Consider the following 15439-nt stretch of genomic DNA (forward strand, 5'->3'; position numbering starts at 1 on the left):
TCCCATTATCCATGATTCCCTTCCTGGAGCCTCAGCTCTCAGTGGTCAAGCACAGTCTGAAAAATATATGACTGCAACAAGAAATTAGATTTGGCAAGTCAGATCACATTCACATAATGTGAATGTGTCCATCACAGTACGAGGCCATCACTGTTCTACTTCACTGGCTGTTATTTTCAATCTGTCATCCATCCCATGTAAATGAAACTATAGATATGTATGTAGATTTGGAAAACACAGCAATGTAGGAACCATGCTCCCTGCACCGCCCCTGTGCCTGTGAACAGATCTGGAGATGAATCACCCACACATGAAGAACTGCCACAATTACTAAAAGTTATCATCACGGAGTTCCTTTAGGTATCACAGACTTTTTACTGTTGATCCTGTTTAAGGACAGATGCTGGAGAATTCGTATGGAGCTGAATTTACATTTGGTTATAATGTCACTCTCTTCTAATATGAAGATTTATTCAAAGTAGAATGTGTCTCGATGTTAATGATTCACAATCTATTATCTCAAAACATTGAGATACTGCTGTTGAGAATATTTTAGAAGACAAAATGTTTTAGATTATAAGAAAGCTACAAAGTATAAACACTATACACTGTACACCACCAAGGGTCCATGGCAATACACCATAATACAGCACATTAACATCACACAACAAAATGGATGAACATTTGTACCTAATACGATAAAAACAGCTACCAAGGCACTTTTAATAAGAAAACCATGCTTTAAGGGATTTTAAAATTTCAGAGTTAAGGGTCAAAGGCTGTGGACATGGACACATTACTGATAGTGACATCTATCTGTCAGCAGTGTGTTACTCTCTAAACTCACACGTGGACAGAGAGAGCCTTGGCTGTACAAAGTGCACCCAGGGCAGAAGCCACAGGGTCTCTATGGGCCTTCTTACCCAAATGATTCTGCCAGCATTTCAAACCAGCCTCTTCGATGAGTGGCCGTGCGGTGGCTATGTCCACGTGGCCCCTGTCGTTGACGGGCAGGCTGACTCTAAAAAGCTCCTCCAGGACTTGTTTCTTACTGTGGATCAGCTCGGTCCAGACTCTGTTGACAGCTTTGATGAGAAGCTGGCGCCCTTGAAAATTGAAAGGAAGAAAAGGATCCAGAGAGAACACAAAGGCAGCTCTTTTCTTCATGCCTAACATCTAGGAATTTGAACTACTGTATTTGATAGCAAAACAAAATTTTACAATTAGATTGTATTTGGTTCAATGAAGAGAGTTACTTAGGTAAGTCAAAGTTAAGTTTCGCATATGTGGAAAACATTAAAAAAATCTTTACATCCATGTGAAAAATGGTGTACTGTTCATTTATAAAACTGAAAATTACAAGTATTTATCTACCAACTTTCAGATAAGAATTGATATCTCGGACTGTCCTTTACCTCCAACAGAACCCAGGGCCCCATCTCTGCTACTCAAGTACTCTGCCAAGGCTACATCCTCAGGCCCTGAAAAACTATTTTTACTTCATTTTCTTCCTATAAATTAATTTTAAGTTAGAGGACAAAACAAGAGGGATCATCACGGCATCTTTATACATATATGCAATCGTATTCACAGCCTCCCATGCTTCCCCTCTCTTGCTGGCACTCTTCCTCCTCCCCAGTCACCCTGCCCCTGTAGCTGCTTTCACATCAAATGCGCCCACCACACGCTTCCCACCTTACTCACTTGCTCACTGTCTTATGATCCCTCCCTATTCTCTCATGGTGACCCCTTTAACTCTCATGACCTCTGTCTCTGTCTGTCTACCTCTCTTACACGTGTGCACACATTTAAATATAGATTCCACATGAGAATACACAGGTAGTATTTCTTTCTGAGTCCGGCTTATTTCATTTAACAATGATTTTTCAGTATCATCTTTTGGCAAGATTTCATTTTTCTTTATGGTCAACAACATTCTGTCATTCCTACGGACACATTTTCTCTTCTAGGCTGGTTCTATTTTGTGTAGCAGAATAGTACAGACATAAATATGGATGTGCAAATATCTCTAAGTTAGCTGACTTAGAGTTCTGGGTATATACCCAGGAGAGGTACAGCTATATCATAAGGTAACTCAATTTTTTCTTTTGAGACACAGCTTCACTACGCAGCTTTGGGTACTGACCTTGAACTTTCAGACACCTGCCTGCCACAGCTGGCTTCCTTTTTTAAGGTTTTTTTTTTTTTTTTTTTTTTTTTTTTTTTAGGAACCTCCACACTCACTCTCATGGTGGCTACATCAGTTTATAGTCCCACCAACAGTGGCTTGCCCATCCATCCATCCCTAGTAAGCCCTAGAATCCCTCTGAGGGCTTGTGATAGATGGCCAATTGTCAGCCCTGGAGATTCTGACTCAATAGATGAGAAGGGCTGACAATCTATGGTCTTATGAGTTCCAAGAGAGACTGACGCTATTGGTCTATAGAGCACACTGAGGAACAAAGTTTCTAGACTTCAATTCTAGTGGGGTGAACCTCAGTTTTGGAGATCAAGATGTTTTAATAGAAGACAGAATTGCTTAGATAAATGAATGAAGAGGAGAATTTGAGGTCTGGCCTTTCCCAGGATAAGACCATACATAATACAACCCCATGGACTTGCTGAGAGATACACACTATGTAGTGACCTCAGCTAGGACCTGGAAGTAAGAAATCAATCTGCACAAAGGTCTCAATATATAATTTTTACAGAACTGGGAAAAATGAGGTTCTAAAAGAGAGACTAAGATGTGGGGACCTGAGGCAAGAGGAACACTGCCATCTTAGCTAGGTTGAGGTACATTGTGAGTTCAAGGTCAGCCTAGGTGTGCAGTGAAACCCTATCTCAAAGATAAACACATAAGCAAAAAGATCAAATGGGACCACTGACAACCTGTCTCAGAAGACATCTGTCTCTAATGGGGATGTGCCAACCCAAGCATTAGGCAGTCTTCTTTCTAGAAAATGCCAAGTTAGTATCTGCTGCACAAATGCCACCAAGTTTCATAAGAAGATTGGAGGTTAGCATTGTTGGGCTCACTATTTTACTCATCTCAGCGTTTGAAGATGGTCTGTGTGCAGGTTGGTAAAAGGACAGGTTGCCTATGTTAGCAGTTTTTGAAACCAATGTTGCTGTGTCTAAAACTGGAGTCGAACAGCAACACATCCACAACCAGTGAGGGGAGATTACCTTCACTGATATCTTGGCTGTAGCCACCGTCTGGTTCAATGTCTGAGGGAATCATGATGTGCCACGTGGTCATGCGTGCTTCTGCCTCCAGGCCGAATCCTTCCACATTGCTGAAACATTCAAACCAGAGTCAACCACTAGAAGGAATAATTATAGCTGAAAGTGGTAATGGGTATGAATTGCTCTGCAGACATGGGTAAGCACTGGCTCCATCCATCACATCTTCAATCCTGGCAGACAGACATTCAGCAGATGCAAAAAGAGGACTCCTAGTTTAACGGAAAGGGGCCACTTTTAAGGGGTGACGAATTTAGGGACATGTACAGAGTTCAAGCTTTTAGGGATCCAGACTGTCATGTAGCAGTTCCAGCTTTAGATCAGTGTGAACAGTTTTTATCTTACAATTGCACAAAGACTACTTCTCTAAAACACCCTTGCATGCCAGGGTACTCTCCAGGCTGTAGCTCTCTCCCTGTTTCATTTGCAGCTGCCCTGCAGTGCCAAGCACTACCTCCCCACCCAGGAGGTAACAACACCCATGGTTCTTCCTTCTACAGCAGTAGATGGCCAGCACAAAAAGAACCCAATGGTATTTCTGTAGGCGTTTTGTCTCATACTGCTTTGGGATTTTTTTTTTTTTTTTAAATCTTACTGGTCTTTTTGTTTGTACATTAAGGTTTGTAGTTTTGCCCTTAATGGGTTCTGTCTGTGCATGTGCATGCCTGTGTGTTTCTTATGTTTTTCTGTTTTCTTTTTATTTTATTTTTTTTTTTTGTTAGCCTGTTTGTTTTCTAAAGAGAGGGAGAGAGAGGGAAGGAGAGGGGGTGGTGGTAGTTGGGTTGTAGGGAGAATCTGGGAGGAGTTTGGAGGGAAAACCATGATCACAATCTACTGTGTGAAAACAATTTGTTTTCAACAAAAAAGCAAATTTCTTTTTACAATTACATGAATTACATATGGTGATCATTAACAAATTTAAAGATGTAAAAGTAAATGAAAAGAAAAAAATCCTCATTATCTCTGCTGAAACACAACACTTGCCCCATACCCTTTTCATGGAGAAGTAAATAAAACTAATTAAAAGGCAAATGGGGCTGTCACTATCACAAAGGACACAAGGAGTTCAGATGGGATGCTATCAAAGACAACAGGGCAAACAGAACCCGAGAAACTTACCTTCCAACATGTAGATTAATCAGGCAGTGAGCAAGACAGCTAATGAATTCTTGGTCATGGTTGCCAGGTCCCAGGATCAAGTTCCGGTTTACAGTAAGGACCCTGAGTGAATCAAGGAGAGCTACTTGCTGAGGGACAGTTTTGTGTGCACGTGAGAACTGGTACAAGATGGTTCTATTGAGGCAGTGATAAACCGCATCCAATGACAATCCCTGTGATCTTCTCTTGGACTAAAGAAACAAAAGATATATTTTCAGTAATGGGATAAAAATGTAAAACCCACTGTCATTCATGAGCACAGCCAGACTTGCTGTTATGTAACAGGTGTCACGCTAAGTTCTTGGAGTGCTTAGCTCAAGAATATATAGCTCTTGCTTTTCTGGATTCAGAACCCATGAGACACATACATGTGATTTAAGAATGAAGAGAGCCCTGTACAAACAGCCCCCAGTCAGGAGAGTCTGTGCCTGTGCTGCAGAGTGGCCTCCCTGAGAACACACCTATGTCACCTGGGAGGAAGCTTCTGCCAAACTACCTTTGTTAGGATGAATGATCTCTATGGCAACTGAGGAAACTCCAGGACTGCTAGTGAGAGCTGTTCTGGTGCTCTGGCTTCATCCCTCACTTGGGAGCTGTCTCTTTAGCTTAACTACAAATGCACATCTTCAGAGGGAATGGCACACCCTACCATATACTGGCAGAACATGGTACAGGGCTAGCGTTGCAGTTTGGCATAGAGATGAGATTTTTTCCCCTTTCATTTACTTTTTACATGTTTAAATTTGTTCATAATCACCATGTCATTCATGTAACTGGAAAAAAATTACCTTTTTAATTGAAAGTTTTTCTTCATACTATAGATTCTGATCTTGGTTTCTACTCCCAGCTACTCCTGAATTCTCCCCACCCACTCAACCATATACCCTTTCTGTCTTTTCTCTTTAGAAAACTAGCAGGCAAACAAACAAAAACCAAACCAGAATAAAATGAAAACAGGAAAAAACACAAATACAGATATTGCTACCACCACCCAAAAACCATAAAAACACAAACCCAGACATTATTATATACATGGAAAAGTATTCCCACTTTTCCACACTTTAAAGTACGTAAGATGTGTGCCAAGCCTGACCAATGTTCTTTCGTTAAGCATGCATGGGGGAAATGACATCCTCAAAGGAATACGGATGACAATAAACTGTGGAGACTCAGCTGACAAGGGAACATTTCCTCAGGATGGATGCTCATGTCCTGTAGTCTTCACACAATGACACTATAAAAGCTTATCAAGTTGTATGAGCTTAAGGTGTGTGAAGTACCCAGGTTGGAGAAGGATCACAGTTTGAAACCCAGGCACCTTTGTAATGAGAGCACTGGCAATATGTATTTCTCAATTCACTTTTACAAAGTTTGGGGATATCAAATGCTAATATTCATTATCTTATTAGTTATATCCACTTCCAGTAATTTGACACCATAGGAAAAAGTTTGTCAAAGAAAAACATGTACTCCACAGCTAAGAGAAATGATGAATTACCTGTGCAATGAGCTGAATTATAAAATCTATAAGGAGTTTAGACTCCTTGTTGAACATGCCTTGCCAAAGCTTGTCTACAACACGCTGTGTGAAATAAAACACGTTGTTCACCAGCACCTGGTAGCTTCCTCCGCTGGTAATGGGCAGAGATGCATCTTCCCCTAGATCCAGGCAGGAAAAACAAAAAAACAAAAAAACAAAAACACCTAAGAAAATTGATATCTACTAGCACAAGAACTCAAAGACACCAGACTAAGGCAAGACAAGTGTGTCCACAGTTCTTATGAAACATGACCACATGATCTCACATTTAAGAAAATGATGTGCAGGACCAAAAATCAGGATAAACACTGGAAAGACTATATTCACCAGCTTACAAGCTTTGTGGGCTGGAAGTCCCTGTGAAGACTCTTACACCGAAAGACAGTCTTTGAGAAGCAAACATTTCTTCAGTTACAACTGAAAGCAACAGCACTTCTTCCCTTTTTAAAAAAGTTCAGTTAAGGATGGATTATGTGTGAATAATGAATAGGGGGGAAAGGCCTTCCAAACGAAACTATTTGTGGCACACTTCCAACAGCAACAAAGTGACATGGGCATAAGATTCAGAAAACTGGTGACACTGAGGAGTTTCAGGCAGGTGTCACAGACAGCTGTGATGAGCAGTGTAGCCTCCCTAACTAGGTAACCCCACTGTCCCCAGTGGGCTGCCATGAACATGCTGCTTTGGACTATTCGCCCTCCTCACCCCCTCCACACAGTGGACATGCCATAGATCCGTGATTACTCCTACCACTAAGGAGGCTCTCATCCTGTGTCTTTATGTGGTACAGATGATCTCAGTGGATAAGAACTGGCACAAAAACACGACTTGACGTTTAGTTTTGAAAATTCAGTTACATATTAAGACAATGTTTAAGATGTCAGGGGAAAATGCTTTGCAAAAAAATATTAGTTTACCAGAACTAATCAGTTCTGTAATTCATACGATCACATCAGAGTAATATAGGAAGTAAGTTATTAAAACTTTTCTATTTTTGCTTTGCACGATGGGTCTCACTAAGTAGCCTAGGCTTTCCTTGAACTTGTCATCCTCCTGATGTAGCTTCTGGAGTCGAGCCTGGAGGACAGACAGGCAGCACTAATCCTGGCTTTGAACCAAAACATTTTCTTCTTAGAAATTTTATGGTGTTTGACACATAAGTGATGATGTCTCTATCATTAATGTCTCTCTCAAGGGTTACATTCGTATTACAATTCAGTACACGTGCATTGAGGGAATACAATCCAGCGCATTTTGACTTTCTGACCTGAAACACATCCTGAAGAATAGCATGTACACACCTGAGATTCTACTACCCTACAGACACACATAATACACATGTGTGTGGCTCCTGAATAATAACATTCACAGCAGATTGATCTCGAGTTGTCTTTAGCTGGAAACTTGCATACACCTACCAACAATAATATGACTAAGCACATGTCCATGTGACATAACACTATATAGTGATGACAATGTAATGCTGTATGCAAAAACATGACTACATCACCTCAGATGTTAAAAAAACGTTAACTATGAGAGGTCAGACTAAAAAGAAGGAAGAAAGGAGATAAGCTTGGAGACTAGAGTAAAGTGGTAGATGATATGTAAACACAGAATTAAAATAGACATAGAATTACCCAATAACACATCAGCTGCAAGCAAATGGTCCATCACGCTGTCCAGAATGTGTGTCTGGAATTCTTTCTGCTGAGTTCTTGTAGATCTCTCAGGGGAAGCCTACATATCAAAACAGCACACAGGAATCAGAGGGTACACAACCACAAAGATGGTTCCAAGCTAAAGTGTCTCATCACTTATCAGGACTTAATTTTATTAAAAAAAAAATGTCTCTAGTTCCAGAAGGATTTATGGTGACTCAGTCAGTATAGGAATTTAGTTTCTGACTCTTCAAAGTGATGATGAAATTTACAATAGATACTGGCCCTAGTTGCCTCGTTCAAACAGTCTTGTTGGGACTCAAAGCAGCCTAACTGTGAAAGAACCTAAGATTTTATGAATGCAGGCATCACTATGTCTTTTAAAATAACGTATTAGAGTGTTCTTGAATGCTTTTAGACTTCTAAAACTAGCACTAGCAACATTAAAAGAGAGTGGTCCACAGTGGCCACATTAAAGGTTAGTGGGTTTAAGACCCTCCCTTCATGCGGGGAAGTGGGAAATACACAGCTCTGCTCTTGAATTCCTCCAGGGACAGACTTCATAACCAGAAGATTAATCATGATTTTTAAGGAAGGCATGGAAAACAATATTAACTAAACTGCTTTTGTAAATACATATATAATTATGTAAAATTACTTTCATTTACATGTATGTTTATGTAGGTCGTGTGTGGTGCCTCAGTTATCTCTCCATCTCTGTTTCTTAAAAACAAGCTTCCACCTTTCTGGTCAAGATGGAGTCAGGGATGTAGTTACAACATAGCACACCAAGGGAATCTGCCACCTGTTTCAGGAGATGAAGACACATGAAAGCTACCTGCCTGGAGCTTTAAAGAATTAACGTCTACCTGGGCTTCAATCTGACACTGCTGCTGTTCCTGGGCTACAATTCTAACACTCAGCTCTCTAGCCCAACTCCACACACCTAAGATGAGAACCATACTTGAGGCTGACATAGGAAAACGAAGCACTTCCTACTTACATAGGGAACACAAGTCGGTAAGTTATTCATGTCTAAGTGCTTAGTTGTCAGTGTTCTTAGGAGCTTAAGAAATACTCTCATTAGCAGGCACACTCACCCATTCCCCTGAACTGTGTTAATCTTTGAGCCACTTATTCTTTCCTGCACATTTCTGTTGCATACCATCTTGTGATTTCAGTTTTTAGTTCCTAGATTTTTACTCTAGATACTAAAGAACTCTCACTGTCTCTCTTCTTAAGCTGTTTTATTTGCTCATCACCGAGCTCTATCATCAGGCTCCATTATAGAGCTCTAACACTGATCTCCACCACTCAACTTCACCAGGCTCTATCATGGAGCTCTGTCACTGATCTCCACCAATGAACTTCATTCGGCTCCATTATGGGGCTCTCACCAAACTCTATCACCATAGAGCTTTATCACTGATCTCCACAACCAGGCCTTATCACCAACCTCCAGATCTGGCTCTATGAACTCCTCAAGGTTTCCAGAGGGACAGGCTATCAGGCAAAATTTTAGTCATGTGGTTTACTACTGACACATTATTCTGTCTGCCAATTTTTAATACTTGTGGTCTTGGTTAAGATGATCCTAAATTCCATAAGTGACTTCTTTTAATTGGTCAAATGGAGATGTTTTTACAGAAGTGATATAAACACCTTCCATGGTTTTGAGGTTGTAATTAAAAAGTTAACTGCAGTAGCCACTAGAGGGAGCAGAGAAATCTGTTTTGTTTGTCAGCTGAGAGCATGTGACATATTCCCATCCCTCCCTCTGAGGAGAGAAGTCCTCAGACATCTTAAACTCATATCTTGCATAGCAAGGATTCATTGGCACCACTTACAAGCACTGACCAGAAGAACCAGGCAAGGGATGAGTCACTTAGATTCTCTCTCTATGATCGGTTTTCTTTAGTGACATCAGTAGATGACTATTTTGTTTTGATCATTTGACACTATTTAGAATAAAACCCACAGCCTTGTACAGTCTACCACGGAGCGACACTCCCGGCTCTAGATAAACATCTGAAAGTGGTTTTTAGGGATGGTTTACATCAAAAGCCAGCAGTGAAACTACTCAAGGTGCAGAGCCTCATTTCTCCTGGGTCACTGATGCCTGTCACTCCCCACAAGAAGGGACAACCAGAAGCCTGCTGCCTTTGGGGGAGGTCATTGAGTGGGTATCTTCTCTGAGCAATACACCATGCTGTAAGCTGCACTGGACAGTGGTAGTAGTAATGGGCAGTGTGACTGGCGTTTAGAGGTGAGGAAAACTGCCAGTTAGTGTTTGAATGTCTGAGGGGCTGGCATACACATACCACTGCCTATGAGCTGAATCCAGTCTGTGTCTATTTTGCAGATAAAATTCTATGGGAGCATAGCCCTACTCAGTGCATCCTGTCTTTTCTCTAGTTCTGTTCATAGTACAATGGCACAGATGACGAAATGTGACACCAACTCAAGCTAAGTATTATTTGGCACTTACTGGAAAAGTTTGCCATAGGGGAAAAGATGACAGAGGACTAAATTAGAAACATGCTTGAGAGAAGGAAAAAAAGTTGAACAAAGTGACACGATCCGACATACATGTGGCATTAAAAACTACCTGCCCTCACATGCTTTGCCTATATATTATCTAGAAGAATTAGAAGTCTAAAAGTATTCTGCATAGAACTTAATTGGTTATTAATGTTCTCATTATAAAGGCAATGCCAGCAAATGATATGTACATTTCTTTGTCTTTACCTCCAACAAAAGATCAATTAGTGGCGTCTGCTTGCTAGCAGGTGTGAGGCAGAGGTTGTCAATCATTAATACTCGCATGAAGTCAAAAACGAACTTTTTGGCTGGGTGATTGGTCAAATATGTCTTGGTGCCCACATTGCAGTACTCTGATTGGCTCCTGTTCATCCCTGTGTCTGCGGCAAAAGCTTTAAACTCTTCTGCTGGAGATCCCACCTCATCATCAAGATCTGTCACCTGACGGGAGAAATGAAGTACAATCGAAGTAGTTTATGCTAACGCCTCCCTTGGATGTCTGCTAAAACAACATGACAAAACTGTGACAGCAGTGGCAGCGGCAGTGACACTGGAAGCAGGGCTCCTTCCCCTGAGCCTTTGCTTCCCATTAAGCCAGTCATCTCATGGCTGTACTCTTCTGTCTTGGCTTTCAAAGCAGCAATCTGACACTATGCCATGCTACTCAACACTTCTGACAGACCCTTAGAAATGTGTCTGCTTCATGAGGATATCAACACTTCAGATAAATGGAGTGATAACATGGGGATGACTGCACTTGCATATCTGAAGCGATCTACCGAAAAGCCAAATGTGACAGGTCACAGAAGAATATATAATGGTGATCCCCACGGCTGATCTATTTTTTTTTTTTCAGGTGAACATAATCCAAATAAACAAAATAGCAACAAGTTTCAGCCAAGCCAGAGAGAAAGAGCTGTAGACAAATCCCAGATGTTGACAAGGAAATGGTAGGGAAGTGTTACAAGTTCATATGTGCATATACATTAACACACACACACACACACACACACACACACACACACACACACACACACACTTTTTAAACCAAACTAAGGACCCTAAAACAATAAGGCAGCCAGAGTGTTAAGGTCACTGGTCATCCCAGTCTGTCTCTCTCTACAAGTCTGGAATGAGCAATTTAAATTTATATAAAGAAAAAATTAGTATGAAGAAGGAAGTTGACTTCAGACCCCTGTAATACATGATAGGCACAAGAATTATGAACTATCTCTTTGGGCCTATTTGAAAGGACAGAAGTATTTGTACAATGTCTGATTTTAGACTAATATTTTTCTGTTAAATTAGTACAAAGTAAAAGGCTGAGCAAGGGAAGGAAGGAAAGTTGGGCAGAAGAATCATAATTTTCACTCTATTTTAACTCTATAAATCACTTGTTAAAAATTGAATCCAGCAAACATCTACTGTCTAAAAGAAAAAAGAAAACACGGTGGTTTGGCTAGAGTCCTGCTACCTACAAAGAGCAATTTCTAAGCACACAGCCACCATCTTACAGAAAGACATGCAACAGTAGCTGCTTGGCTAGGGGCCAGCAATGGACTCACATAGACACAGTTCACGAGAATAGTTCATGGCTCTCTTAGGGGAAAGCAGGAGGACTATGTGGGGAGCTTTGACAGCAGACAGTGACAGAGCCATGATAGAGAAGGTGACAGACAGGTGAGCTGATCAGGAGGTCAGCTTTTCTCCAGAGCAGACTGGAGACCACGTCCCCCTACTTCCTTACCATCTCGGAGTAAGGGCGGATGTTGAAGGGAAAGACGGTGGCTGCTAAGGCACACAGGAAATCAGGGCTCATCCACATGGAGGCAAGGTCTGGGACGTTGTGATACAAGTATCTGAAAAACTGCATCAGGGTCACTGGGTACTCTCGGAGCCACGACCCCTCTTCTTCCGATTGCCACGGCTAACACAGGACAGATAAGAACAACTGTGTTAGAGACTGGTACTTCTACAGGTGCTTCAGCTAGGCTTGGTGCCAACATCTGCAAGCTCAGGTCTTGAGAAGTGGAAGGAGAAAGATCATCCTCAGCTACATAGAAAGCTTAAGGTTAGTTTGGGCTACATGAGATCTTGTCTCAAATTAAAGAGGGGGAGAGTCACTATTTATTATTCTTCTTACTCTGCCTATTATCAATGATCCAAAACCTTATAAATCATACATGAGCAAAGATGTATGTGCAAACATGTAAACAAATCTCATAGCCAGAAGGATAACCACACCCTTAGAAACTGTCTGTCAGCCCCCCCCCCAGATCAACTAAGAACAATTGTTGTCAATGTGAATACGGCCTGCATCACAATAGCTGTTGGCCTTCACCATCCCTGAGCATCCTGTTAGAAAGTTGGGAGTAAGACAAACATGCAGAAGTCATTTTCTGCCTATGAACCTTACACTGCAACACAGTACAATACATGTAAGCACCAGATGACAAACATACGGTGACCAGTAAAGGAAACGTGCATACAAGCATTTGAAAAATATGTATTTCCTGAAACCTGCCCTGAGAATGGCTTCTTCCTTATCACAGAATTTTACATTTGTTTATGGACCAACATCAAAGGAAAACTCTAAGGCATCCCAAGGTGATGCATCTCATGCAGTGTTTTGTTCTTAGATGAGAACCATCAGACACATATAAGTTAAGGAATCTAGGTTAGCATTTTCTCGTAACACACAATTCTAAGCTGTGCAATGAGCTACACTATTCTTCTCTAAGTACAAAATAATTAGAGCAGAGTAAGTATAAAAGAAAATAAAATTTGTTCTGTTAATGTTTTAACATCCAAATGAGAGTAATTTCAGAATCTCAATGTGTAACCGTATCATATACATATGTGTATCTATTACAATATATCTTATGCTGATAATTCATTGATACTTACATACTATTTTAAGTATTTTATGTATATATTACTTCATGAAATATCCTCACAAGAACCCTATGGGATACACTCTGTTATCACCAGATGTTTAAACTTAGGAAACAGCAGCAGACAGAAGTTAGCACATCTGGAATATCAAGAGTGGGACCCTTGTTTCCAGAGTCTGTGGTTACCAGTCTCTTCAAGTACTGGGGATCAAACCCCTCCTCACAGTTGGCAGGCAAACAGTCTATCACTGAGCCTCTAATCTGTGGTCTTAACTACACACCTGTTCTTACATTAGAGGCAAGAAAACAGGGTGGGGCCTAGAGCTACAGAGAAATAGACAGCTACAGTAAATAACAACAAGCTTTCTCTGTAAGGGAGCCCCCACTGCACATGGACTGTGGGATGGACATCAGCATCGGACACAGGATGTGAGAGCCAGCATTGCACACCAGCTGTGGGATGGACGCCAGCATGAGCTGTGTGGGAGCCAGCATCATACACGGTATGTGTGGTATGGATGCCAGCCATCTGGCCCTCTGGGACTCACTGAATTCAGCATGCTTCGCAGCATCCCCAGCAGTAAGAATGCAGATTCTGTGCACACATTGTGGATGGAAGAGACCACTGTTCCGCTGGAGGCGGGGACTCCAAAGATAAACGTCCAGATGGAATCCAAGTCAAACTGCAGATCAAATGAGCAACAGTCAGTCACTAGTCATTTCTTCCCCTAGAGGAGATCCTTAGAAATTCTAATACTCTAAAATTTCTTTGGAACTACTTTTATTTTAGCCTTCCATTCTATACATCAAAACTTGGGAAATATTGTATGTAGCATCATCTGGCTCCATTTTGGCAAGTAACTATACATTCAACATCACTCTGTTCCTTTTTCTAGACAAAATATGGTCCCAACCACCACCTGGTAATTAACAAAAAGATGAAATCATATATGTCTTAAGCAAGATGTTTACAGGAGCACAATGAACTCACTCCTCAGACTCAAATTTATGTTACTTATGAGTAAGATTTGACAAAATAAGTGGATGATGAGATTTACTGAGAGCAATTTTATGTAACACTCATGACCATGGTGACACGTGACTCAAAAGAATGGGGAAATCAAATTCTACTAAGCATAAATCTTTACCACTTAAGAGATTTCATGGAAAAAGTTTGGTCAAATAAGCAAAGCTGAATTTCAAGGCTAAAGTTAAGTGTTTATGGAACCACAGATATAAGCTACATACAGTTTTAATATCTTCAATGACAAATAAATTATCGCTGCTTTCCTTAAAATGTAGATGCTATATATTATTAAAAAATTAAGAATATTTTCCAAATCAATACTTGTACCTACTCATTTGTGTGTGTGTGTGTGTGTGTGTGTTTGCATACAAAATAAGCAGATATGTGTGGAGACCCAAGGTTGATGTCTAGTATCTCTCCTTGGTCACTCTCTATCCTTAATTTTTATGTTTTGAGACAGTCTCCTCATTGAACCTGAGGTATACTAATTTAGCTAGAGAGGGTCAATGAGCTCCGGGTATCGTCCATTCCCTCTACTTAAGGGCTAAGGTCACAAGGATGTGCAGCCATGGTGGTTTTTAACTCGGGTGTGCCGGGGATCACAGACTCAAGCCATCTCCCTTGACCCTCCCATCATTTATAATTATCTTTAATGAAATCATATTTCTAGGTAAAGATGGATTACTCAAAACAATCCTTTAGATCATTACATTAATGTCACCAAAAGTCCTCATGCACATATAACCAGAAAGAAAAGATGGTATAACAGTGACAAAGGATGTCTTTTTAGGAAAATTACCTAGCAAATTTTCAGGGTTTTTCACTAAACTTTAAATGTCAGAATTAAAGGGTGTATAGGTCTTACATGACACCTTACTAGGTAATTCCTACCTGGCAGCCCTGCTTACATCGGCTGCTGGTGACAGGCACACTGACCTGCAGGTTCTCAGGCAGCTCACTCACAGGCTGTTGCAGAAACAAGGCCATGAGCAGGAAATAGAGGGCAGGGACATTCGTGTGCTTAGGAAGGAAAGACTGGAGAACCAGAAAGCCAGGGAAATGGCAGGCCTCCCGGTTAATTTCCCTGACTGTCGATCTCCCACCGGCACTCCTGCCCACATTGAATCCTAAAAGAAAAGGAGTGAAGAAGAGTTAGGAAATGTCCCAGTGCCACATTAACAAAGAAAGCAGCAACGCTGTGGTTGTGACACCTGGTCCTTCCTATGCTCACACAAGTAAAGCCAGTTAGCTGCCAGAGGCTGACCTCATCTTTAGTCCAGTTTCACTTCACAATCTGTTTGACTTATCACGTCTGCCCAGGCAGATACAGGGCTGACAGAGAGCTGGGACAACCAGGTACAAGTCTACAGA

At 41.1% G+C, this 15439-nt stretch overlaps 1 protein-coding gene across 5 annotated transcripts in view; it reads right to left on the reverse strand.

Annotated features, from left to right (window-relative positions):
• Positions 1–15439, reverse strand: part of Wdfy3 (WD repeat and FYVE domain containing 3) — a 227702-nt gene that overhangs the window by 48352 nt on the left and 163911 nt on the right. For 4 of the 5 annotated variants that reach the window (XM_035453188.1, XM_027388524.2, XM_027388521.2 and 1 more), the window contains 9 exons: positions 14960–15195; positions 13590–13724; positions 11895–12074; positions 10355–10588; positions 7586–7685; positions 5903–6063; positions 4366–4595; positions 3190–3299; positions 924–1106 (listed from right to left, as the gene is read on the reverse strand). In XM_035453188.1, the coding sequence (XP_035309079.1) occupies positions 924–1106; positions 3190–3299; positions 4366–4595; positions 5903–6063; positions 7586–7685; positions 10355–10588; positions 11895–12074; positions 13590–13724; positions 14960–15195 (1569 nt within the window). The remainder of the gene's footprint in view (positions 1–923; positions 1107–3189; positions 3300–4365; positions 4596–5902; positions 6064–7585; positions 7686–10354; positions 10589–11894; positions 12075–13589; positions 13725–14959; positions 15196–15439) is intronic. The other variant, XM_035453189.1, reaches the window with a different exon arrangement.

Source organism: Cricetulus griseus (assembly GCF_003668045.3).
Source record: "Cricetulus griseus strain 17A/GY chromosome 1 unlocalized genomic scaffold, alternate assembly CriGri-PICRH-1.0 chr1_1, whole genome shotgun sequence".
NCBI lineage: Eukaryota > Metazoa > Chordata > Mammalia > Rodentia > Cricetidae > Cricetulus > Cricetulus griseus.